At 42.0% G+C, this 25,721-nt stretch overlaps 1 protein-coding gene across 3 annotated transcripts in view; it reads right to left on the reverse strand.

Annotated features, from left to right (window-relative positions):
• Window positions 1–25,721, reverse strand: part of pde2a (phosphodiesterase 2A) — a 178,380-nt gene that overhangs the window by 12,713 nt on the left and 139,946 nt on the right. For 2 of the 3 annotated variants that reach the window (XM_085131268.1, XM_085131269.1), the window contains exons 3-24: window positions 23,023–23,112; window positions 22,680–22,768; window positions 19,795–19,904; window positions 18,933–18,982; window positions 18,641–18,700; window positions 18,151–18,307; window positions 17,517–17,569; window positions 15,338–15,412; window positions 15,062–15,103; window positions 13,593–13,661; window positions 13,374–13,504; window positions 8,232–8,343; window positions 8,060–8,099; window positions 7,476–7,539; window positions 7,136–7,217; window positions 5,785–5,959; window positions 3,958–4,070; window positions 1,712–1,789; window positions 1,477–1,599; window positions 1,307–1,377; window positions 179–301; window positions 4–91 (exon numbers count right to left, since the gene is read on the reverse strand). In XM_085131268.1, coding sequence (XP_084987394.1) covers window positions 4–91; window positions 179–301; window positions 1,307–1,377; window positions 1,477–1,599; window positions 1,712–1,789; window positions 3,958–4,070; window positions 5,785–5,959; window positions 7,136–7,217; window positions 7,476–7,539; window positions 8,060–8,099; window positions 8,232–8,343; window positions 13,374–13,504; window positions 13,593–13,661; window positions 15,062–15,103; window positions 15,338–15,412; window positions 17,517–17,569; window positions 18,151–18,307; window positions 18,641–18,700; window positions 18,933–18,982; window positions 19,795–19,904; window positions 22,680–22,768; window positions 23,023–23,112 — 1,995 coding nt within the window. The other variant, XM_085131271.1, reaches the window with a different exon arrangement.

A 25,721-nucleotide genomic window follows, 5' to 3' on the forward strand; every position in this document is an offset into this window, starting at 1 on the left:
CACCGAGGCCACTTGGAAAGAGTTGTTGGTGCCACGGTGGTCCAGATCATGGCACATACAGGACACAAAGAGCGCTAATATTTCTATATCCCTAGAAGACAGCAGGCATAGGAGAATCATTTTAAATACAAATGATACAAAACGTCATTATAAAGTCTTTTGAGACTTGTGTACTCACTCGAGGTAGTTGGACAGCCCTAGGTTTTTGTAGAGCAGGTAGCAGAAGTGTGAGACGGAGAAAGCGTGCATCCAGTTGTGGTAGGGAGGGTCTCTGTAGCCTTTCTTCACCATCAGACAGAACCTGGCACCAAGGCAGCAGTTTAAAAACACTCTCATGACTTTTTTTCCCAACATGTAACTCAGTGGTAGCCCCGGAAATTCTCATTCACAACCCATCTCTCCATCAGCTTTAAAAAAACAAACCTGATTGAAGATTTTGCTACAAGCTTACAAAGCAATAATACTTAACAATGTAGCCAGACTTATTCAATTTAAGGTCATACACAGGGTGCATTTCTCTAAGTCTAGACTTTCTGAATTGTATCCAGAAGTGGAAAATAAATGTGATAAATGCCATGGTTCTCCTTGTCACCTTAGCCACATGTTTTTTCTGTGTCCTGAGCTACAAAGTTTCTGGGCAGGGTATTTTGCTATTATGTCAACTGTTCTTGGGGTAACTCTTCGTCCTTGTCCTCTGATTGCTGTATTTGGGATTCCTGTTCGCTCACTTACACTTGATCCCACACAAAAGGATATTATAGCCTTCACATCCCTATTAGCGAGACGTCTAATATTGTTGCATTGGAAGTCTGTTAAGTATCCTACTATTACCCGGTGGCTTAAAGATGTCATGTTTTTTTTAAAACTTGAAAAAATTAAATATACGTTGAGAGGTTGCACAGCCAAATTTTTTCACAAGTGGCAACCCTTTATCTCTTATTTTGCTAGTCTAGAGGTATTGCCTGCTTAAATGTACTTCTGTTACTGTTATATTCCTCTAATATGTTTGATGGTTGTGTTGATCTGTGTGGGACTGGGGGGGGGGTGTCTTTGTTTTAGAATGCGTTGTTTTTTTTCATATATATAAGTTTATTTACTTAGGAAAATGAAGAAAGGTTGATTGTATTTCGGTAACTGCAAGTACTGTTGTTTTCTTTTTTCAATAAAAATATTTTCAAAAAAAACAAACAATGTAGCCAGAGAATCATTAATAAATAAAGTAAATATTCTTTATTTAAACAGCTGATGGAAAATGATTTAAAGCACAGGCTCTTATACACAGCATATAAATTGATGGATGTCAGACCTGGCGAGCGTGTGCATGTCGATCTTATAGGTGTTGATGAAACCCATGTCTTCAAACATGCTGAGAACGCACTGCAGACACACAACAGGAGAAGTTACATCAGATTTTGTTCTCTTTAAATCTTTGTGCTGACGGCATTCAGACACACACTCTCTCTCTCTGCTTCTTACCATCGGAGTGGTGTCATCGGGAAGGGAGCGCGGCGTGCACGTGAACTCTGCGAAGCACGGGTCAATCTCGTTCACCGGGTCGATGCCAGATACCAACAGCTTAGTCACCTCTTCCTCTGAAACCTGCCACAGACTCATACTGAATCATACTTAGTAAATAGCATGGACGCTGTCAGTAAATGCTGCGCGTCGCTGTGCGAGAGTGAGTTTGTGCGATGAAGAGATGTGATTTTACCTTCATATGGTACATCATCATTTCATTGGCCAGATGGGATCTGAACTGAGCCTCGTGGACTCTCTTGTAGAGCAGAGACTGGAGGAAGAAACGGCACATTAAAACGCTGCTAATTCATTTTTAGTAAGAATGAATTCATTATATTATCACGATAACTGGATAAACGGCCAAGACAAACAGAAAGAAAGAAATTAAATTAGATGTTTGTGATATAAAGTAATAAAGTTCAGTAAAATATTATGTTATCAGGTTCTCCTACTTATGATCGATCTTCCAGCTGGAACCTTATTTTGCTTTTCATAGTACCACTGACTACATGCTAGTGAGAGTTGAAGTTCTTATCTTTTATTTTGAAAGTATGTTTGTGGGTGGCTGTGGCAAAGAAGGTAGAGCAGGTTAGTGGTTCGATTCTCCCTGTCCTTATGGTCTTTTACAGAGTTTCCTCCAATGCATCCACTGATATAAAATCATTTATGCATAGAAAAAAGTGTGTGGATGAGGCATGTAGTAAAAATTGCTTTGAGTGCTCAGATACAGTAGAAATGCACTAAATAAGTGGCATTTGCCATCTTTGGATGCACTGAAGCAAAAAAAATCAGGTTACCAGTTTTCCTAAATTATGTGATATGTGATATGTTGCAGAAAATTATATTTGATTTTCAACTTTTGCTCCTGCTTCTAAGACATGCGCCCGATTTTTGATGTCAGACTGTACGCCGTGTTATTGTTTGTAGGCCTCTGAGTGGCCAACATTTCTATATGATCAGGATTTTATCGCCACCTGTTGCTTGGGCATGATCTCGTTTTGCATTTTCATGTGGACAAAACAGTGGTCGTATGGATTTTTTTTCTTTAATGAAAGTGAAAAAAACTGTACGTGTACGTGTGGACGTAGCCCAACTTCTATGGCTGAAAAACATGTTTAGCTGCTTTGAAGGAAACTCTTAATCCTCTTCAGCTTTCAGTTTGCCAACCTTCGTGTCTGCTCTTCTTGCGCCTCTCTGTTTGTTTTCTGAGTTTTGGCAACTTTCAGTTTTTCCCCATTTGTTTTTCCTCACTTGGACTTTCGTATTTTGTTTGGGCTTTTGTCGGATTACCCGGAATATTCTTCACCGCCTTTTTCCAAGCACATCGAAGCCATTTTCAGTTGTGTCACCAGTTTGTGATTGCACACATATTATGTTTGTTACTGCTTTTACATTCACATTCAAATGGTAAACCTGTGATTCATGATTAACAAGCATGTTTTAATTTTCGTGGGCTTTTCACAGCCCTACGTCTGGCCCCCGCTTTACCTTTTAGTACACGAGGGAGCTTTTTACAACCTTGAGAGTACTCTACAGCATGATACTCGGTGAGATCTGATGAATAATATATCTGGCTGTGCTTTAAATCATTAATTAGTGGCCTCGAAAGCAATTATTTCTTTTCTATCAAATATGTTTATAGTTTGTTGATAACCTATTAAGTACCAGCAGTCATTCAGAGGTCACACTCTGCAGGAGCTACTCAACATGAAGTGACTGTTTATTAGAATGGGAAGACATTTTCTTTTATCTGAGATCAGGGTGGTGAAGGATGAAAAAGACAATATTTCAACAGATTTTGTGGGCGATAACAAATATATCTCTCCTTGTTTGTTCATCGCTATTATCACAGACGTGATCGTCTTCATAATCGTCTCTGTGAGCCGCGCACAGCTGTTCAGCTGGAAGTATGTTAATAAGTTCAGTTTGCAGCAATCATACAATGCCAATGAACTGCACCACGAAAGCCGCTCACTTCCATCTGACTGAATCTCCTTAAATTTCCCTTGAGACTTTCCTCTCCTCTGCCTCGACTGAGCATTTCACTCCCGCTGAGCTGATCTCATCTCGCCAGGACGGGATCAATCTTTCTGACATCGTCAACTATTTTGGGGAGAGACTCCTAATGATGGATATACTGTAAATACTAAACTCACTTATATTTGCATCATTAGGATGCATGGAACTTGCAGAGATTACATTATTTAAAAATGAGGCTGACTTATTGACCGAGAGAGTCAGTGTGTATGAAGATGAATTGTGTAGCAGTCTGGATTTATTCACTGCTGCTCACAGAGATAATAAGAGGAAGTTTGGAAAGTGAGAAGTTATAAAATAATAGTTACTGGAATTAAATTATTTCTGCTCACATGCTCATGTATGTGTGTTACTTTTTAACAACTTGGTCTCTTTGATTAAAGGGAGTTAGAAGAGACTCACATGGGCAATGCTGATGCCACAGTAGATCGAGAAAGCTGTCGCCAAATCCTCATCGAAGCGGTTGAACCACGGCCCATTCATCTTATTCACCAACTCGGCGACGCCGATGACTTCTGGAAAACGGAAGATTTAAAGAGGAAAGGGGTGAGGAGAAGAGGGAGGTGGAACAATTAGGGAGGAAATGATTAAGCAGGAAGAGGGGCGAGAGATGCAGGGATGGATGGAGGCGGGTGAAAGTTGATGAAGAAAAATGGAGAGTGGAAGAAGGAGCGACAAGGACGAGAAAATGAGGCACAAATGGCAAAAGTCAACGTCGAGTCAAAAAGGTCTGCTAACTTGAATTGATTTCACGGTGGAGTCAAACCTAATTGCACATAAAAAGCTCTGAAATTAAAATGTTAATATGATCCGCAGACAGCTCCTTTTTTTACATGGAGACAAATGACACTGAATGCAAAGCTTCTCCGTGGATACAGCAGAAACCATTAGGCAGCAGCATCAAAATGGAGAAGAGGTTTCTGAAAGTCTGGAACACAGAAGATGGTCTAAAGTGCACTTTATACATGTAGGACGTGATGTAACCTGTCTTTGTGCTATTCTGAGAATGTAGCTCCACTTAAAAACAAACAAACAAGAGGGCAATAATGCACTAAATATGATGTTTTTAAATCTGGTGTAAGTTGCTTAGCTTTTATATAAGTCTCAGAGAAGATACTTCTCTGTTTTTGCACGACATCTATTACAGTTCTTCTTGTTTGTTGGGTTTCTTGTGAAATAATGCTGGTCTGGTCTTGGGGACCAGTTCAGCACTTGCTCTCTTTTATTGTCGCTCTTGGAAAAGGTCCAAAATGGTTTTTTCTTTGGTTTTTTATACTGAAATAATCAAAGATTTCCCTGAAAACATGTCTAAATGGCAGTAAATGTTGCCTCATATTGATATTTACCGTTCATAATTAAAAGTTCCTTTATAGACGTGTACGTTGCATACACAGTGTACGCCAATGCATCCCCTTTTCCAGTAAAGGTACTGGTTTTTGAACCGTTCACTGATAACATCCATGTCCATGATTTCCAAAAATATTTTCATACCAAAGGAGAGGTTTCACGTCAGCCTCTCTTAACTTTTTTTCTTTGCGTCATAGAGCTTTAACTTGGATGCTCTGATGGTTTGCATTTGCTGGTTTACAGAAGCCGTCCTGATCATGTGTAATAATATTCACTACAGAATCACGTACATGTTTAATGCAGTGTTGCCAGAGGCCAGCAGACCAGAGCAACTCAGTAATGGTTAAAGTCTTGTCCTCTGCAAAAAGAGCTTTGTCTCAATTCCCTGCATCTTTTAATGATATTAATCACTGTATGTGACAAATTCCCCAAATTCTCTGGAATTACAGTATTGAACAATTTGCCCTTCCATAAGTGTTGAGACCCTCCCCATATTTACTTGTAAAAGACTCTTTGGGATGTTTTTTTTTTGTTAGACACAGTCCTGTTACTAATTATCCTAATGAGATGTGAGCTGTTCTGCCAGGTGTCTTGTTTTTAGCATCACATTATGTTTAAGGCTTTTGATCCTCTTGCCTGAACTGTTTTGAAATGTGCTGCTAACCTCCAATTTCAAACAGGCTTTGAACTGTTGTCAAATTGAATTACATAAAAATGTTCTGCAAACTAATACATTCTGCTTTTATCAACATTTTACACATAGTTCCCACTTTTTGGTACACAAGGTTGTATATTTTGCATGATTTCATCAGGAAATCCCTTTGTGTCGAACTCACTGGTATGAAATGAAAAGTCCAAATGTGTGTGTTCATGCATTGTTACCGTTATTCTCATCTTTGATGGGGAAGCAGAGGATGTTGCGAGTCCTGAAGCCCGTGCTGTCATCCACCCCACGATAGAAAAGAGGATGAGAGTAGGCGTCCTTAATGTTCAAAATCTGACCAGTTGTCGCCACGTGGCCGGCAATGCCCTGATCGGCTGGGATGCGAAACTCATTCTGTGCTCAGACACGAAGACACACACAGTTTTGTCTTTACTTAACAGCTCACAGGATAGGGAGACAATCAGCAAGTGTAATCATATAAATATCTTGGAACCATAATCAATGAAAACCTGAATTTTGATGAGAATTACAAATTGGTCTGGAAAAAGGGTCACAAGTGCCTTTACTGCCTTAGGAAACTTGCTCATTTCCACATTGACTGAACAATTTAACTTCGTTTTATCATCCTTTTATTGAGTCTGTTTTATCTTTTTTGTTTGGTGGCATGGTTCGGTCAGACCTCTGTTGCAGAGAAAAACTGACTGAATTGGATAGTGAGATGGTCCAGTCATCTGATAGGTGGGTCACAGCCCTGTTTAGCCTCCCTGTACACTAAACAGATTCAATGGATGGCTTTATCAATTTTTAATAATGGTTCCCATCCTCTACGGGGTGAATTTCAGCTTCTTCCCTGGGGACGGAGCTTTCTAGTTGTGTGTTTAGTGATGGGATGCTAAATGCTATCATTTTATTGTGGTGTTCCTCAAGGTTCTATGCTTGGCCCACTTTTGTTTTCAATATATATGCTGCCTCTCCACCGTATGATTCAAAAGACTGATTCTAATTACTTTAAAGCATTAAATGGTTTGAATTACATGAAGGACTCACTAACATCTATGTGTCTGGGCACTAACTGATATCAGTGAATGAGGTTCTGCTGGTTATCCTGAGGTCTCTTGTAAAGAAAGGTTAGCGGGCCTTATCCGTCAGAGCTCCAATTGTGATCGGAATGACATCAGAACCTTTTGAGTCTTTTAAAGCATTTTTTAATCGTAAAGTTTTTATGAATGTCACAATGTTGGTTTTAGTATTCATGTATTTCTTATTATTTGACGTGTTGTTATTTGGCTTTTTTTTTTCTTTTTAGATTTTTAACTCTGTTTAACTTTTTTCCTGTGATGCAATAAAGTTTATTATTATCATTATTATTCCAGTATGTAGATATTTGTTCAGTGTACTTTGATAATTCTCCCTGTTATAATTTCCTGTTACTCCCTGTTGCCAAATTCAAGACAGCCAAAAAAGTCTCCATAAATCTTAGACCATTAGGCCACAGTGCAGCTGTGCACTGTCAGCACAGTCATGCTAAGTGTTTATATGTGTGTTAAATTAAATGCTTGTTTGCCGTACCTCCTCCTCACTGACCACACCACCATCAAACACCTTTGCCACCAGCTCATGGCTCACACGATCCAGCAGGAACACCGAGCAGCTGCAGAAACAGTGAACATCAGATTTCGAGGGGTAAGAGACAGAACGGAGCACAGCTGAGAGTTTTATCTCGTTTCATCTCAGGTCATTTTGTAACTTATTAAATGACGCAAGTCGGTTAAGAACAAATTGCCTAGATAGCCTTTGCAAATGGAGATAAAGACATTCACACTATGCACAGACACACATGCGCACACTCTTTCTCTCTCTCATACACGCACACTGATAAATCCCTTTGAAGATGAATCAGAGGGCTTACATCTCTGCATCACTGAGGTTCCTGGCCTCCACTATAATTTCCTGTAACAGCACTGACACATCATCTGAAAGAATCAGAGAGACAGAGAGGACGGGGGGAGAACGAGAGAAAAAAAGAAGGATGAGAGAGGGAATTAAATGGAAAACAGAGGAAATTATAAGAGGACACAGCAAAACCCAGATAGACAAAAACAGAGATTACAGTACGAGTACCCGTGGATCCGCCGCACAAGCTGATAAGAGCTTTTGTAATCAACGCTTCAGTACAGTGAGAGGCAATTTGCTCTACCAACAGATCAATTTTTGTACCTGCAATCATGATGCCATCAGTGCTTACAGCTCGATAAGAATGGAAATACCTCCATAGATAGATGGAAATTATAGGAAAGAAAGGTGGACCCATAATTTTCAATGCCCTTTTGATTTTATGACAATGATCACCTTAAGGGTCGCTAATATCTCATTCAATTATGTGCACCATTTGTTTCACAAGGTGATCACTTCAATTAATGCAAATTGCACCACACTGGTCTTGCTTCACACAGACAGACACATGGATGGACAGACGGAGGAGAGAAGACTTACCCAAGTGTGTAAAGAGATTTTTGGCCACTTGCAAGAGCGCCTATAAAGAGAAACAGCGAACACAAATAGCTCTTCAAAGGGCAACTTCATGTATATTTATGCATACGGCATATGTGAGAATATGACTGGATGGGTGTGTGTTTTTGTGTGTGTCCGTGTGCATGTGCAGTACCTGGCACTCCACTTTGAGCTTCTGCTCTTTCTGGAAGGCCAAAGTTGAAGTGAGGACTGTTGAAGTGTAGCAGAAACAGTGCTGGATGGCATGTTCATCTGCCTCGGTGTGTCTGCAATAGGGAACACACACAGGGGTCAAAGGTTAAAAGCCTGGCTATAACTAACAGGCTGCTACTTATTTCATTTATAATAACAAATCTGGATTTTGCACTGCTGGTTAGACACAGACATCATTATAGGCTATGAAACATTCCCCATTTATGAAATGGCTTACAAATGCAATTTTGTAATTAAACTATCCAACTTTTTAAAATGCCCTTGATAAGTAGTTCTCTGAAGGTCTTTCAGTTTTTCTTAGGACATCGGTTGCTTTTTCACTCATTTTTAGTCCAGTCTTTGTACCTGAACATTTTAGGAGGAATGTTTTCTGCTTTAGTCACTACACAATGACCTATGAATCATTCAAGCATACCTAATCCAAGAGATTAACCTGTGTACTGTCTACATGCAACAGACAATTTAGCAATGAACCAATTTTAAATGGTATCTTTAGGTCCTTTGTTAATAGCAGCCTGCCAGAAAAACAAAGATAACACATTTTGACAGGCATCAAATTGCCAAAGAGCTGTTTTTTCCCATTTCCATTTTCTATTTTCCATATTCCTACTAACATATAAAAACTAAATAAAGACTTTTGTACAATACTGTATATCAGAACCATTTAAATAATCTGTTTTGTCATAAAAACATGAACACTCTCTTACTTGAGACATTTTTCAAAACTAAAATCATGCAAAAAAGCCTACAGTAAATAGGAAACCTCAATAATTACCTTCACACACAGGAAGGTGGTAAAGACAACAGTCTCTACTCTTGGCTAACTATGACAAAGACTTACAACTCTGTGCAGGCAACAAGTGAAGGCAAAGCTGACAGCAACACCATTGACCACATTCATGCTTGTAGTTGTCTGTGTTTGCCTACAGAGGGCAGCGGCACATTATTGTGCAGATATCAGGGTATCTTGTATATTGCTTCAAGGCGTTCTTGCCCTCCGCTTGGAGGCCTCAGAGGAATCTAAGCAAAAGAGGTTGGAGCCTGAAAAAAAGCCTGTCAGGCTCACTTTAACTTCAACAAGTGTCCTACAAATCTTTACGAGTGACATTCAGAGATTCAGAGGAGTCAGAATAAAGAGAGTGGAGAATAATTTTCGGTGGTAGACGCCAGTTATTTGAAGCTGTGATAGAAAATGATCAGCAGCCTGTGGGAGTCCACCTCCAAAGACCAGAATGTGCATGTCTTCTGTGACACTGGACTGGAGCAGTTAAAAATCCTGCCATCACTTAGAAACAAACCATCGCTCAGCCTATTTGTCAAAAGAACAATATATCTGAGTGTGAATTAAAAAAACAGTGTCTCTATTGTCTCCTTCTAACAATGTGCTTCTGCTCATTCTCAAGCTGCTTCTTTTTCCTGCTGTGTCACAATATGTTGTTATACACCGGTGTCACGGGTGAAGAGGACACATTATAAAGGAGAGACAAGCGTCGGCAAACCGTGAATATGATCACACAATATCTATAATGAGGCGATGCACCTTCGAGATATACGGCTCTTCTAAAATCTGGATGATTGTGCTCACAGAACAGGATATTCATCACATTATATGCGCAGCTGAGACCATAATCCTGCTGCTGTTACTATGGTAATGAGATGCAAGCTCTATCATTTGTGCCACTGGCAGAGGGAGAAATTATATCTCTCACAATCTTGACGGAGAGAGAGAGAGAGAGAGAGAGAGGGAGGGAGTACAAACACCGGACTGCATGAGAGTGTCTGCACGTGTGTGGAAATCATACAATACACAAAACAACTTTCCCAGTTTCTTAGACAAACACAGAGACAAACAGCTGGAGTGCAAGTTTGCAGACTTCTGCATTCAGGAGATAGCAGCATTGCTCTGGGCAACACACACACACATACACACACATGCATGCCAAAACATAGCGCCACACCAGACAGCAAAGCCTCCCACTGCTTTTAGTCTCATGACCTGACGCTAGATCCTCACACTGTCATCCTCATCGCAGCCATCTGGACACACACACACACACACACACACACACACACACACACACACACACACACACACACACACACACACACACACACACACACACACACACACACACACTCACACACACACACACACATTAGAGGATTTCACACAAGCTCAAAAAGTGCTGTGGTACATGTTTGGGGGCGGTCACTCTGTCAAATGACGGACTTTCCACATCTGCCAGTGACACGGAGCGGGACCCAGATTTAAATTATCCGTGTAAAACTGTGTCACTCTGGGTTATAATGGTACGTTTTGTAAGCATCAGCCCTTGCAGTGAAAGATGGGTGTGCATTAAAAAAACGAAGCTGTTGTTGATGGAGTCATATTAACAACCTGATGACTTAGCGGGTCTTCTTGCCCAATAAATGACAGCTGCATACTTTTGCAAGACTTTTAAGCAAGAAGCACTGCCGAGTAGGGATTCGCAAGAGTGATGACAAACAGCCATGCAGAATGAGGGACAGGTGAGGCCTTGACTTCTAACAAAATCATATACAGGGTTTTCTTGCAAATCATCAGTAAATACCTGAAGATCAGTTCAGCTCAGACTCAGATGGCAGACTGTTAATAATCAGCATTGTTTCCCTTGTATGCTCTCTGCACAGACACTCGGCATCACCAACAGTTTCTGCTTGAACTAACCTAAAATATCCTGATTTCACGTATCAGTATCAGACATCTGTGCAGCTCCGTGTGATTTGTGAATCCATACAGCCTGTGCACAAATCTGGTGCTTGGCTGGAAAATGACTAAGAAGCTTTAATAGGTAACTTGAAAAGGAATAAAACAATGTAAGCAGCCTAGTTTTGTAGCCAATGGATGGGAGGGATGTTTATTTTATTCATTTATTCATATGTTTTGAGAAATACAATATATCAGCGAATATTTTGGAGATTGTTATTCAAATAGGTAAGACGATTTGCTATAACACATCTATAAGAGATGGACAGACGAGACAAACTGCAGATGATCTGCGAATTGTTTTGCTCCAGCTGGTCCTTAGCAGGTCTTAAAACGAGGTAAATGGAACTACAGCACATAACATATTACACTGGACCAAAATGCAGTAGCAATGTGTGAAAAAAATACATCCTACAAGCTGCTTCCACCTTTAGCTGCAATAACTCAAAGTTACATTTTCTGTATTACTTCATCATTTCCTCACATCATTGTTTAGGAATTCTGACCCACTCTTCTTTAAAATATTGCTTTAGCTGATTTGGTTTGATTTGTTTACGCATTGCTCTCTGAATTTCCTACCACAGCACATCAGTCAGGTCTGGATTTTGACTGGACGATTGCGACACCTTGATTCTTTTCTTTTCTAGTCATTCTGTACGAAGGATCATTTTCCTGTCGCATGATCGAGTTTGAGTCAAGCGTTATCTGTCAGACAGATGAATTCACGTTTGACTCTAAAAAAGTTTGGAACACAGAGGAGTTCATGGTCGACTAAAAGACTGCAAGCTGCCCAGGTCCTGTGGCTGCAAAACAAGCACAAATCACCACCCCCTTGATGACAGTAGGATATATAGTATAATATGGTCAAAAATCTCCACTTTGGTCTCATCTGTCTGAAGGACATTAGTCCAGAAGTCTTGTGTAACTTGGCAAACCTCAGCTGTGCTGCCACGTGCTATTAACCCTCTCAAGGCAGGCGTTGCCGATTTGCAACAGTTAAAAACTAACAACCTGATTACCCCACATACATATTTTAGGAGTTTTTTTACTCAGAAGTACCACTGCAGGACTTGGTTGTGCATTAGCAACAAAAAGTTTAATTTGAGCCTAAGAGGGTTAAGAGAGAAAAGATTTTCTCCCGGCTACCCTCCCAAAGACTTGTTCAGTCTTTTTCTAAATTTAACTGAACTTTTAACATGCTAACTGAGGCCTGTAGAGTCTGGGATGTACCACTTTGTTATAACAGGGGGTGACTTTGGTGTAATTTGCTGGGACGTCCGATCCTGGGGTGATTGTCAGCTGTCTCAAATGTTTTCCACTGGTGAATGATCTTTCACACTGTACAATGATGGACTGATTTGTTAATGAAGTACATACCTGTCCTCTTATCCTCTTGCTTCTTATGGAAGCTGTAAGGGTGTACTTAGTTTTTGGTGATGATATATGACGTATGTGATGTGTTGGAGTTGCATTTACCTCATTTTTACACCCTCTAAGGACCAGATGATGCTTTGCTCTGATATTTAAAGCCTTAAGAGAGTATACTTTCTTTTAACCATGACTGTATTTGCTCAATAGCACCCTGTGCTGGAAAACATGAAATAGCCTCTTTGTGTTATACTGATGCATGAGAGTATTATATATTTAAAAAGATAGCCTTTAATTGTAAAGCTGTAGCAGCATGTGCATGTGTCACACGTTGCCGTGCCTATCACTGGTCTGAGTAATATCATTTCTCCTAGCCTATCCTTACCTTTCCATTATTCTGTCTTTTTGCACACACTTTTGGAACCTGTCATTACACTCACATTTCTGACATGTGTCTTTAAACAGACACTCTGCTATCAGCAAAAAATCCCGTATGAATGTCAGCCCTGCACAAGTATTTCTGGGCTACTCTAGGTTAAACTCCAGGGCTGCTTTTGCATCTCAGTCCTTCCCCTGCATCTGTTCATGGCCAACACAAAGCACAACCTGCTGGTAAGCTGCAGATCTTAGTGGAAACAGCAGTGCAGTCTCTGCTACTATAACCTCAACAAATCTGAGCTGTAAGGCGCAACTAATCAGGCCCCATCCCGACATTACTGTAAGCTGCTGTCAGATAAATCTTTGCATCTACCATGAGTCAGCAGTTGTGGCATTAGGAAAAGCCAAATCACTTTTGGACTGACAGCCGAGTAATTTCAAAAAAGTTTTTTCGGCATTAAGCCATCAACGCCGGAGTGATTTCTGAACAGCTGTGAGGTTCAAAACGCGATTTCAGCGAGTGCCATGTGGTCTTCTCAGCATTAAACTGAAAAACAAACCAAAAAGAAACAACTCAAAGCGAGGACGTACCTTTTCCCGCCCTCCTTGTTGAAAGCGCACGCTAGTGCCACCACCTGACCTGTAGCCCTGCTGACCACAGGCACACAGAGCATGGAGGAGATCTCACAGCCCAACATACTGGACAGTTGCCTGCGCTCCTCCTGCCATGGTAGCAGGCAGAAAAGACAAACAGATTAGTTACAGTGATGCAGACAGATAGATAGATGCACAAATAGACAGATCTCTTACAGCACTGATGTCTTGAAGAGTAATTGACTTCTTCTTCTCGACAACCTGACCAAAACGTCCAAACATCAGCTGCACAGAAGTAAGAAAAACAAGGAGATAATAAAGACAAGATGAGCACAAGGAAAGTAAATAAAACCAGTATAATGAGGGTAAAATAGATATAAAAAAAAAGCTTGTTTAATATCAGTGAAGCTTATTACCACTGCTAAACAGCACATACAGCCACTTAAGTTTTTTTTCTTGTGTCTTGATATCTCTCTTCACCGGCTATTATCGAGATTTCACACATCATTTAGGCTGGGGCACGCAGTCTATTCACACGATAATGGAAAGCCTGTTAAATATGCTACACAAGCACTGCAGCCAGAGACAGGAGAGTGCAAGCCACCCAAAGGATGTCATTACTGGCCCTCACCAAATTTCTTAATTATAACTCCTGCTGAGGATTATAAGTGATTACATGTGGGAGGCTTATTCTATCATGACACTCAAAAAAAAAGAAAAGAAACTACACGCAGGATGCAACACTTGCATCATAATTCTGCTTATTAAAAATTGGAGAAGACATCCCGGAAATCCACACCTCAGCTTAACAGACCACATAACGAACAAGAAGCACCCAGAGAGCACAAACCTCAGCCGAGGCAGCTCACCCTCAATAATTTAAGAAAAAACGATTGCGTTTTGTGTAAATTCACTTTGTTTTCTTTGTTACTTTTAAACTTTAAGAAGTTTGTGGCGCAGTAAAAACAACTGCAAAGTGCAGGCTTTTGTTATTTGCCCTGTTGAAACCCATTTGAATATACTTGGCATATTTTTTTGTTCAGATATTATTCTTCGTGATCTTTTATTTATGTGAATATAGCGTTCATTTCACCGTATATCACTCCCTATGTGTCTGTATGCTGACATTGCAAACAATAGTGTCAGCTTTAAACAGCTGTGTGTAGCATTAATATCACTTTGACCTTCAGATCAAGTCATTGATCTCGAAGAGGCATTTTGTATCATTGTAGGGTCTTTAAGCAACTGTTGTTGTGATAAAACTGAATATAATTGGATTGAAAGAGGTCAGAGGTCAAATATGACATATTTTAAATTCACAGCACACTTGCAAGAATCATAGTTTCTAAGTTGTACGGTTTTTTGTCAGTTTTTGAGTGTTAATAATTAAATTGACCTTGAAGACCTCGATGGGTGCATGTGCAAATTTTTTAGAATTCATTCAAAGCATTTTGGGCTATTGTGTTTACAGAGTTAGACACACGCAAAAGCTATTAAAACATAACCTCGCTCCCCAAAGGAAATGAAGGTCATTCATGAGTAAAAGGGAAAAATAAAAGACTTAATGGAAATGCGATCAAACCGGTAAAAAAAACTGTTTTACTGGGAACATTGGAAACAAACATGAAATGTAGATGAAAATCAATAAACAATAAGTAAATTATTGCATTGATATTTTGCCTCACCGGGAAGCTGATCTCCTCTTCCAGGACTTTGTCTCTGACTACCTAAAAGATCAGAGATGTCAAAGGTCGGGAGTTCTTCAAATGTTAATGTTCAAATTGCTCTTTGATAAATGAGTCATGGTGTGTGTGTGTGTGTGTGTCTGTGGCGGTGGGGATGAAGAGAACAGTATGTGTGTCCATGTTGTTTTTTGTGTGGTATTTCACAGACAGATTATGAAAACAAATGTGTACGACAACGATAAAGATGTGTCTGTGTGTGCGCGTTTGTGTGTATACCTGGCAAAATAGCTGGTGGTTATCCTCAGAGACCAGTAGCAAACAACAGCACTGCGACCGAGTCTGCTGCTGCAACTGCGGAAGAACACAAACACGACATCAGTCCTGACGTATAATCACAGAAATCTCTCTTTATCAGACTTGCTCAGATTGTTTTAAAACCTTCAATTTACTATTCTTTGGAGAGTAGTCTAGGCGTGGAGATAAGATAAGAAATCGGCGGACGGGGAAAAATGACTGCTCCCGGGGCGTGGTGAGAATTCAAACTGATTTTTGCAGTAGATTAAAATCTGGAATGAAATTAGGTTTTTATTACGCTAAACAGACGGGATTTATTCAAGTACATTTTCAGCGTAAGCCCCGCAGTTAGCTGTGAGATGGATAAACAGAAGAAAATCACATTTGGTGTCTGCGTGTGTGTAAATTAAAGTGTGTGTGTGTGCTCAAGCTCCTTGAAGCTGTTGCTCTGTAAGACCTGCAGAGTTGCAACCAATTTCCCGCTGCTGTCTGTGATGAAAACATTTCATTCACATTCATAGACTGAAAATACACTCTGAGCCGTACACGCCCCTGCACGCACGCTGACACAAACATATACACGCACACACACACACACACACACACACACACGTATGCAGCAGCGCTTCCTCACACAGCATTCTTCTCCGTAATCCACCGAGCTGGATGGAGAACAAGCAGAACAGGAAAAAACGGCAGCCACTGCCAACACATTTGCCCCCCAGTCTCTCACACACACATATGTGCACGCACACAAAGCACGCTGCTGCACCCTCATATAATAATAAGCCCCTCCAACCCCTTTTTCAAAAATGCTGTTAATACCATAAGAGCTGCCCCGAGCTCTTCCCACCCGAAAAAACCCACGATTCTTCAGAAGCAACAATCCCATGCTCCTCTTCCCTCTCCTCTCCCCTGTGCCCTCACCCCATTATTTTTACAACTGTAAAAATAAACAAATAGACAAAAACAAATCATGTCGGATTTAACATGCATCTTTAAAAGCCCTGCAGTCTATTTTGCACCACCGCAGCCTCTGTCTCGCTCCCTCGCTCTCATCTGTGAGACGGATGGATGAAGGAAAAACAAAAATCCAATGCAGGTTCAGGGGCATAAAAGGATGCAGGCCGCGCTGCCATTGTTCAGCACCGCTGAGCTGGTCCCAGGGTAGCACAGGTTGCACAGAAGGTCAGGTAGGTTTGACTTAAGCGTTTACAGAGAGAAATATCCACCTCGCTTTACGCTGGTTTTCGGGGCAACCTTTGCTATCCGTGTCCTCAAAGACAGCATCTATAATTTCTGCGGTAACGCCGGTAACAGCAGCTAATGGTAAATGAGTTCATCTGATAGCGTCCGCCTGCTAGTGCATGTTCTCATTTTAGAAACATAATAGAAAATGAGGAAAAACAGTTGTCGAAGGAAAGCAGCGCGTTCACTTGGTTCCTTTAACTAAATTAAAAAAACTCGGAATACCTGAAACTCCGAGTATGTTAGGGCCGCAATTATTCCGATTATTATGAGATTATGAGTTGCAGCAGTGCTCGCGATTAGAAATTGCTGATGCTTTTATTTTTCCTTTTCATGTGAGGACAAAAGACTGTGTTAACATTTTCTTTTACTAAACTCTGAAGAAAAGAATCGCGTCCCTTGATCCATCAAGCTTCCTTGGATGGACTGAAGCTCTGTCCATTTGATGCAGCATAACCTTCAATTTTCTCTACTTTCTCTTGCTTTATTCTCTCTCTCGCCCTCTCTTATCTTCTTCTTCTGTGAATATTTCCATACATTTCAATTGTAGCCAGAGTCCCGCTGACTACAATTTACTGACTACCGTGGCTGAAGCTTGATAACTCTGCTCTCTCTCACGGCTCTCTGCACAGCTCCTCCTTCCCTGCAATAAATCTCTACACCTCTCGCTCTGCTCCCCTGGCTTCAGAGAGTGTATCATATAAGAAGGGTGTGCACATTAAGGGGAGGCTAATGGAGTAATTGTGTGACAATAAGCTTGTAGTAAAAATAATGACAGGAAGAGAGGTAGAAATCACCGGGAAGGATTTTATGTCTTGAATGTACTGTACATATTTAACACACAGTGTGTGTGTGTGTGTGCAGGTTGTGTGTGTGTGTGTGTGAAAGTGCACGAGTGATCTCAACCACTTACATAATTGATGACTTTAAGCTGGAGAGAGGCTGCATCAAGGTCATAGAGCTCACCTACAAGAGAGAGGGAGACAGAGAGAGAGACAGAGGATGACGGGAGGAAAAACCAGCGTAGAGCAAGGTCGGAGTGGCGTTAAGGAAGAGTGGGAATGCAGAGCATGTACGCAAGTGGACAGAAAGCAATCCAGGGAGAGATACACTGAGACAGCGAGGTCGGGGAAGGGTGAGCAGGAACCAGCTAACAGAGGGACTAATAATGAAGACAAGACATGGGATGGAGGGCTGCCTGTACTGCAGATGAAGACAGAAGGAAAAGAAGTGAAAACTGAGGTTGCAACCCCCCCCCCCCACACACACACACAAAAAACCCCAAAACAACTAAAGACACTAAATGCAACCCACATTTTTTGACAGTTATCAGGGAACAATCTCATGCTTAATGCATATGTGTGAAGAAATAGCATTAAGCATGAGATTTAAAACAATGCTTTGTGTTTTCATCCATCTGAATTCCCACAGTTCCATTATTATATCCCACCTCTCATATAAGTATATGCATGTGTGCATGAGTTTTCTTGTTTTCTAAGAGAAGAGTGAAATAATGTCTGTAAAGTGTGTGCGTGCTGTGTGCGTACCACAGAGCTGCAGGATGTTGCGGTCCAGCTCGCAGTAGTCCTGTTCTGAGACATTGAGGGGCAGCAGTGCATTGTGGGACTGTAGTGGAGAAGGGCTGAGAGGAGGCCTCTGGTAGGATGTCTGAACAGCTTGGACCCGCACACATGCCACCGAGGCCTGCGACACCACGCGGACGTAAAAAGATAAATTATAACCTCTATATAAGCATCATCTATTTAACATTATACACTATTATTGGATCCGTAAAACAATACAAATGTAAAATTGTTGTGTGTCAATACCACAGACTATAGTTAAGGAATAGAAAATAACATCAAGGCTTGAACAGATAGTTTGACAACCAGTGTTTCCTAATTTCCTAACACAGCAGAGCACACGCATGTATGCTGTTTTTTTTTCTTTGGTAAAACACCGTGCCAAAGAGTGTCGATTAACTAAAGAGCACCGTAGCTGCTGCCAGGCTGTTTTTTTTCGCAGGAGCAAGCTTACATGTTTCTCCAGCACGCTCAGATGCAGTTCATCCTGATCAGATAGTGGACCGCAGCCCACCTGCAATACAAAAACACACACACAGAGTGGAAAATCAACAAAATGCTATTCAGTGGAGGTGGTGGTGCGAGCTGTGTGGTCTCTGTGGAGAACTGAATGCACATATGGCGCACGACTGAAAAAAATCTGCCTTTTGCTTCTTTAACAGGAGAACTTAGAGGTAATGACCTTCTCTGCTGCAACTGGTTTTGTTGTTTTGGACAATTCATTTTTTTGTCCTTGACTGACTCACCAGTAAGACAGCGATGACCTTGTCCTGCTCCAAGATAGGAATGACAACAGCTGAAAGAAAGAAAGAAGAGCATTCAGAACACATCATGAATTTATTCAGAGGTCTTTTAATCGTCCTTTAGTTTTCCTTCCATGCCCTTGTCTAGCTCCTAATCTTATTCGTGGGGGCGAATCCTGATCGCCCCCACGTGTTCTTGTGCTACATATGCAAGAGAAAATTATGGTACAAAGTACACCTGATGTCCTTGCATAATACTTTTTCTTCCTCTGTTTTTAAATTGTTTTTCTCATCTTTAACAACAACTTATCCTAATGAGCAAAATAAATGTCATCACCGAGGTGTGTGCTGCTGCGCGTGTGGACAGCAGAGGACAAAACAAACAGAATGATGGGTTTAGTACTTTGGTGCCAGGCTAACTCTTTCCCTGCATCATTATTATGATGGGTGTTCAGTATTATGTATCAATTTGCACAGTGCAGAGTGGTCATGCATGTGTACTTTAGGGTCTATAATTACACCTAACAAAACTACACGTGGTATTTTGAGTGTATTCACTCGTCTCCTTTTGCTCTTCTGCATTTTTTCCTCATCACAGACCTCTCGCTGCTTTTTTTAGTCCTCTTGTCCAGCTTTTCGTGCCCACACGGCTCCATGCTTTTCCCTCGGCAACCATCGCCTCTCGCTACTTCCCTCTCTATCTCCTCGTACTTGTTTTTTTCCTCCCACGTTCTCACATCTCTCTGCTCTCATGCACGCAAGCGAGCTCCCGCGCACATGCACACATTTGCGAACAAGGACATGCTGGGCACTTTGTCTGTCCGCTAGCAACATTAAAGCCCTACCCTTCAAAACATAACCACACCTCTTCTGTGTGCTGGTAACGGCGCTGCGAGGCAGATTCTGTACTTCTCTGGCAGTTCGGATGGAGGAAGGCCGGTGCACTGACATCGTTTCAGCTGGTCCGCGATGCTCCTGAAACAGATGTATGATAGATAGTTGAGTGTGACTCTGGTCTGAGACAGACAATTACCCGCGCCATATTTGAGACAAAAGGGAGGAGACAATCTGAAAGACAGCTGGAGCAAAAGGAAAAACAAGCGGCAACATTATGAAACCAGATGTGTGCTGAATTCATTCATGCTAACAAAAACACCTCTGAATAGCCCTATTATTCATTGTGAAATTATAAACTCACCACCGCCATTTGTGCATATGTGTGTATGTGTGTGAAAGAGCAAGCCAGGTGTGAAGCCAGGTGTGATGGCAAAGGTGTAGGTCTTTGTGGGTGTTACATTAAATAAAGAAGGCAGGTGTTTCATGCTAAAATATAGGACACTGGGGCAATTGTGTATTTTGGACCGCACGCAAACACAGTGAACGCCTCGTGTTAAAAGTGCACGAGCATAGAAAGCAACAGGAAGAGGAAGCAACACGGTTTCGCCCGTGCACACAGTTAGATTCAAGATGTATGTACTTCAGATAATAATCGGTAAATCCCTCTGGCAGCCACACACACACACACACACACACACACACACACACACACACACACACACACACACACACACACAAACACACACACACAGAGCAGCAGTCGCTCTGTAACGCACACGGGCTCTACAGAGTCTGAAATCCCTCCGAGCGTTGAAGCCAAATCTCTGCATGGTGCATTGATTTAAAAATGCCCATTTTTTTCAAACTCACTGAGGAGTATTGCACTTCAGTCAAAAAACATTCTCATTGTACTTCACTACTGTGACAAATATAGTTGACCTTTGCGTAATGTATTTGGTTCAAAACAGCTTCTCTTGGTACAGCGGAGAGCAAAACAAATGACCCCGAGGCACTATGAACAATACTGTTATTTGCTGTTGTGTGTACGTCTGACAGCACATGTGATGTTAAAATGTGTGTTTTAATGTTAACTAAAAGTCTCAGTTTGCTATTGATCTGACACCAAGTAAATAAAGGGCCAGTATCACCAATACCGATACTTTTAACTACTTTAAAAGCACCTTATTTATGTCATTTCCCATATAATAATAACAATTCAGTGGTCTACACACTGAACTTGGAGGATAGCAGTTTGTTTGCGTATCAGATGACAGTTGCAAATGCTTCTGCTTAATCTATAATGTAAATCTTATTTGTCATAACTACTTAACCATCAAGAAAAAAGAGGGGAAACACTGATATTTAAATTGTTTCCAGGGGCTGAAAGGCTCCAGTTTAGGACTCTTTTACTGCGGCGCCGTGCTGATGTAATACATCATCTGAGGCTCACCCAGAAAAATATGTCATACATATGGAGGGCAGCATATCCATCGTGGATCACTCATAGCAAGCAGGGTGGTCCCTCAGCTCTTCAGCTTAGAAGATGCGGCAACTTCCACAAAGAAGTTTTCATTGGTCAGACAACACTACCCCTCGCTCCATATGAGCTCCGGCCCAAAGAAGGTGGCAACAAGTTTGAATCGTGTTTATTATCATATCCTTGCACTCTGGCCTTGCATCTTTCTTCTGCAGCATTTGTCATTTGGCTTGTTTGGCTCACATATTGTGAGCACAACAAGTTGTTTAGAAGAGAAACCTTCAAGGAAGATTTCTTAGCTGAACTTGTTTAGGTTTATTTTTTCGCGTGGCTGTGCATGTGCGTCAAGGTCCACATAATGGGCTTGTATATATTAGAAAGTAGGCTGGAACAACATGGCCTTGCCTCTTATAAGGGTTCATTGTGTGTGTGTGTCAAGGACTTGATAACAGGCTTATATAAGCAGGTGAGTTGGAAGGAGAAAAAAGTAACAAACTTCCCTGTAGCTCTTTTAATATCGCCACGATATCTCGCCTTGATAAATGCAAGTATGTGAGCGTTCGTCTGTGCTCAGGTGTTGTGTGTGCGCATGTCCTTGTGCGCTGGTGCCTCGTGAGGATGTTTGTGTGGCTTCCCGTTGTTCATGTAGCAATGAGGTGTTGGAAACGGGGTGGTTGTCTGACAAACAGACAGTTTCATCAATAATGTAGAATTGGTTTTTCCCCAGCGCCTCGGCAGCAGTTGCAGCAGCACATGGGGGTCGTGGAGCTTCGGGGAGCACTTAAGAGAGGAGAGGATCGCCGAGCCTCGCTGAGGGACCGGAGGCACTGTCACCTCGGCTATTAGCCCCGCAACGCTTCCACGGGAGAGGGATTGAAGGTGAGAGAGAAAGAGGAGCACGGGAAAGGGGGAGGGCGGTAGCTGAAGGCAGAAAGATCTAAACACAGGCAGCATAGCGCTTTGTGGCTCTTTGGGGGAAGATCAGGCTGAGAGGGAAAAGAGGGCAAAGATAGACTCATGCAGTGAGGTGGGAAGGTGGGAAAGCAGATGACAAAAGAGGAAAAAAGAAGCTGTCAGAGAGATGGGTGGGTGAGGAAGGGTAAAAAAAAAGTGATGGGGTAAAAATCAAAGGCCAGGACAAAAACAGAGGAGGTCCTCTCTGTGTGTCACCTTATCTCTGTGCTGAGGAGGATGTGATTTTGGACCGAGTGGCTCACATTCATTTAGACGACACCTGTTTCTCACACAGAGGAAACATCCGTCTCCGTTTGCCCTCCACCCCCACCCCTCCTCTTTGTTCTATTGCTTCTCCGGGTATCGCTGCCCTCAACAACAAATGCAGCAAATCAGTACACGGCGGTGATTCACTGAGACGAAACATCTGTGACTTGCCGCATAGAGAGAGAGAGACACACACAGACACAAGCGGCACACACCTGATTTTTCCCTCCTGTGGCAGCTCATGTGGCGGGTCGTCAGATAGTAGCCTCGAGTCTTCCTCCAGCAAGTAGACACATGCACACTCCTGGAATTAGAACACACCCACATATACATGCACGTTCATTTGTAAAATTAATCAGATTCTGATTAGTTTAATGAGCGTTGAGCCTCATCCATTTGTAACAAGATTTGGGGCTCTGTTCCCTGGTCCTGTGTCAGGGCTGAGTACTGAGTACCACACCACTCTGAATACTAACAGGAAGCCTTTTCTTCTTCCTTCCCCTTCCTCCAGGTAATAAATTGAGGAAATTCCAATACGTGTGTGTTCTCATGCATTACCGTGCTGGGAAGCAGCTCCCGAACGCCATCTCGGAGGGCCACTCGCAGAGAGCGCGCATCCACGACTGCCGCCAGCCGCAGCAAGGCATCCTGGGGAGGAAAACAAAAACAGATGCTCCGATGTTTGTTGGGTTGTTTTTCTACGATCGTAAAGTGCAGCTCGAAAAACCCGAGGCCTTGGCTATCAATTTGTTTTCTTTGTGGGCACAAGGATTACACCGCAACAGCTCTTCCTCAGATATTTACCTTGGCAGGCTGCAAAGGACTCTGAAACAATATTTAAACTGTGTCACACTCAGTATATACTCAGCAAACTGCACCAGTTGGAGACACAAGTTTGGTACTTAGGAATGAACTGAGCTCGGATGTCACCAGGGAGTGGATTTTGCTCAACAAGGCGCTCGTTGCTTTTGTTTCATTTCAGAAAACAAAGCACTTGGCAATTCATTTGCACACTTTGGTAGGCAGCTGATTTATGAAACGAGTTAACAAGTCGCAAGAAAAATGTACATTCCCGGATGCTCTGTTATGCCTGATCAAATTCACCAAGAGCCTGTGAGAAATCATCTTTTCAAATCTTTAAGAAAGACAAACTAAAAAATGCTCGCCTGAGGCTCTGCAGGCTCTTACTCCTCTTCACGGTGGAGGCTGGCTCTGCTTGGAAAAAACCTTTTTACAGGAGGTGGCATCTGACCGCTCACCACACAGAAAGCATTTCATCTGAGTTTCCATCCAGCTAACGCCTGACTGAACAGATACGCTCTTGTTTTAATCACTCCAAGCTGTCTTCAGCACAATGGCTTCCCTTTCATTCATGCCAGTAAATGTGAAACAACAGGTATTTTTCTTTTTTTGCACCTTTTTGAGACAATATTGGGCTCTGAAAAAAAATGCCAGTCATCTACACCATTCCTGTGAGGACATGGTGTAAAGGAAAAACTGTTTGTACCTGATGTGAGCGGACCGACTTGACAGAGACGTATGAAGAATGAAAAAACAGAGCTTGAGAGAGAAGCTCAATCCTCACTGTCTCCACACACCAGGCTACCGGCTGGGTGTAGCGAACTGCAGAGGCAATTTTGATGTCAGAAAGGTTTAAGGGACGGGTGTTTCAGATACATTTCTATAAACAACCCCATTTGACGTCCAATATTGTCGTAAAAGGGACAATTCAACTGCAAGGCGACAGCGCTTTTATAGCTCTTTTCGGTCCTCTGAAATACACGCTTTGATAAAAATGAGATTAAAAAACAGGGTCGAGGAATGGAGGAGTACACAAACAAGGGAGCAGATCTCAGATGAAAGGGACCGTATAGTTTGAGGTCCTGCAAAATTGAGGTTTTTACCTTCCGCAAACGCTACAACGAAGCACCTCTGCATCTCCCGCCTCAGCTTTACCAGAAACGGCTATAAATTCCCACCATAGGCATAATTATTCTCTGTGTGAAGTCTACTTAAATCCCTACCAGTTCCAGTGATCACACTGCATTATCATTACATTTAACCGTGGTCTACAGAAACATCTCAGCGGGACTTCAAAATCTGATCAAAGCAAAGGAAAACACAGAGGGAAATCTCAAAGGCTTTAAATGCTCCAGCTTTAAAACTGTGTGCTGAATATGAATCGGGAAGAATACACAGAGCCCGAAACCGCCAGATCTTCTTCTTCCAGTTGTTCACGACAAAGCTGTTAGTGACACGGCGCAACTGAAAGGAAGAACATCTTGTTTCCCTTGGGCGTTCAAGAGCACGAAGGTATCGAACGCCGCGGGCTCAGCGCTCTAACGAGGCAGCCTTATGTCCTTTTCGCCTCATTTTGATACCTCACTTCTAGCGGTTTTACCACTCTCTGTTGGTTGCGACTGATGCTGAACATGGATGAGGAGGGAGGAGGACATGTTTTTTTTTTTTGCAGGTCTGTGTGTGTCAAATGTCAAGGAGGAGAGGAGACGAAAAGGGGGGAGATGGAGAGAGAGTGGAGAGCGCTGTCATGCCTGAGCGCTCAGTGTTGGTTATTACATATGATTAGATAGGATTAAATGTGATTAGCTTTGATCACTCAATCAGCCGGCCCGAGTGCTGTTGTAATGAAGTTGGAGCTCTGCCAGCCCATGTGTGAGTGTGTGTCTGAGAGTGTTTTGTATCCTAAGTTGCAGATTGTGAAATACTCGCACAAATCCCAGTAAGTAATGTGTTGGCCGTGCAGCAGACAAACAATGAACGTCTCTCTGGCTTCCATCCTCCCCGTGCTGATGCTGTCAGGAACGACGACAGCGTTTGTGGCTGTAACGAATTTATGCCTCAGTAAATGTCACACTCTGCACTTTGACCTTTCGCAATAATTTCTTTCCATATACCTCGAACCATCTGTTTTATTAATTTACCTCCTTCTCCGCCCATCATTGCGCACACATTTGCACACACCCACACACATTCCTTCAGGTATGCATACATATCCTGCCACCCACTCAAGCAGGACCTGAAGACACGAGATGATGCCGATGATTTTTTTCTTTAAATGATAACATTTCTAGTTTTTATTATCTGGTGTTTCTTCCCGGGGACTGAAAGAAGACGTTTATTTAGTCGAGCTGGTTTTTAACCGTTCCTCCTCACACAGAGGATGATGCAATCCTGGGAGATCAAAATTGAAATGAAAACGGCGATTGTGATTTCATTACACTAACAGTGTTCTCTAA

Source organism: Neolamprologus multifasciatus, chromosome 14 (assembly GCF_963576455.1).
Source record: "Neolamprologus multifasciatus chromosome 14, fNeoMul1.2, whole genome shotgun sequence".
Lineage (NCBI taxonomy): Eukaryota > Metazoa > Chordata > Actinopteri > Cichliformes > Cichlidae > Neolamprologus > Neolamprologus multifasciatus.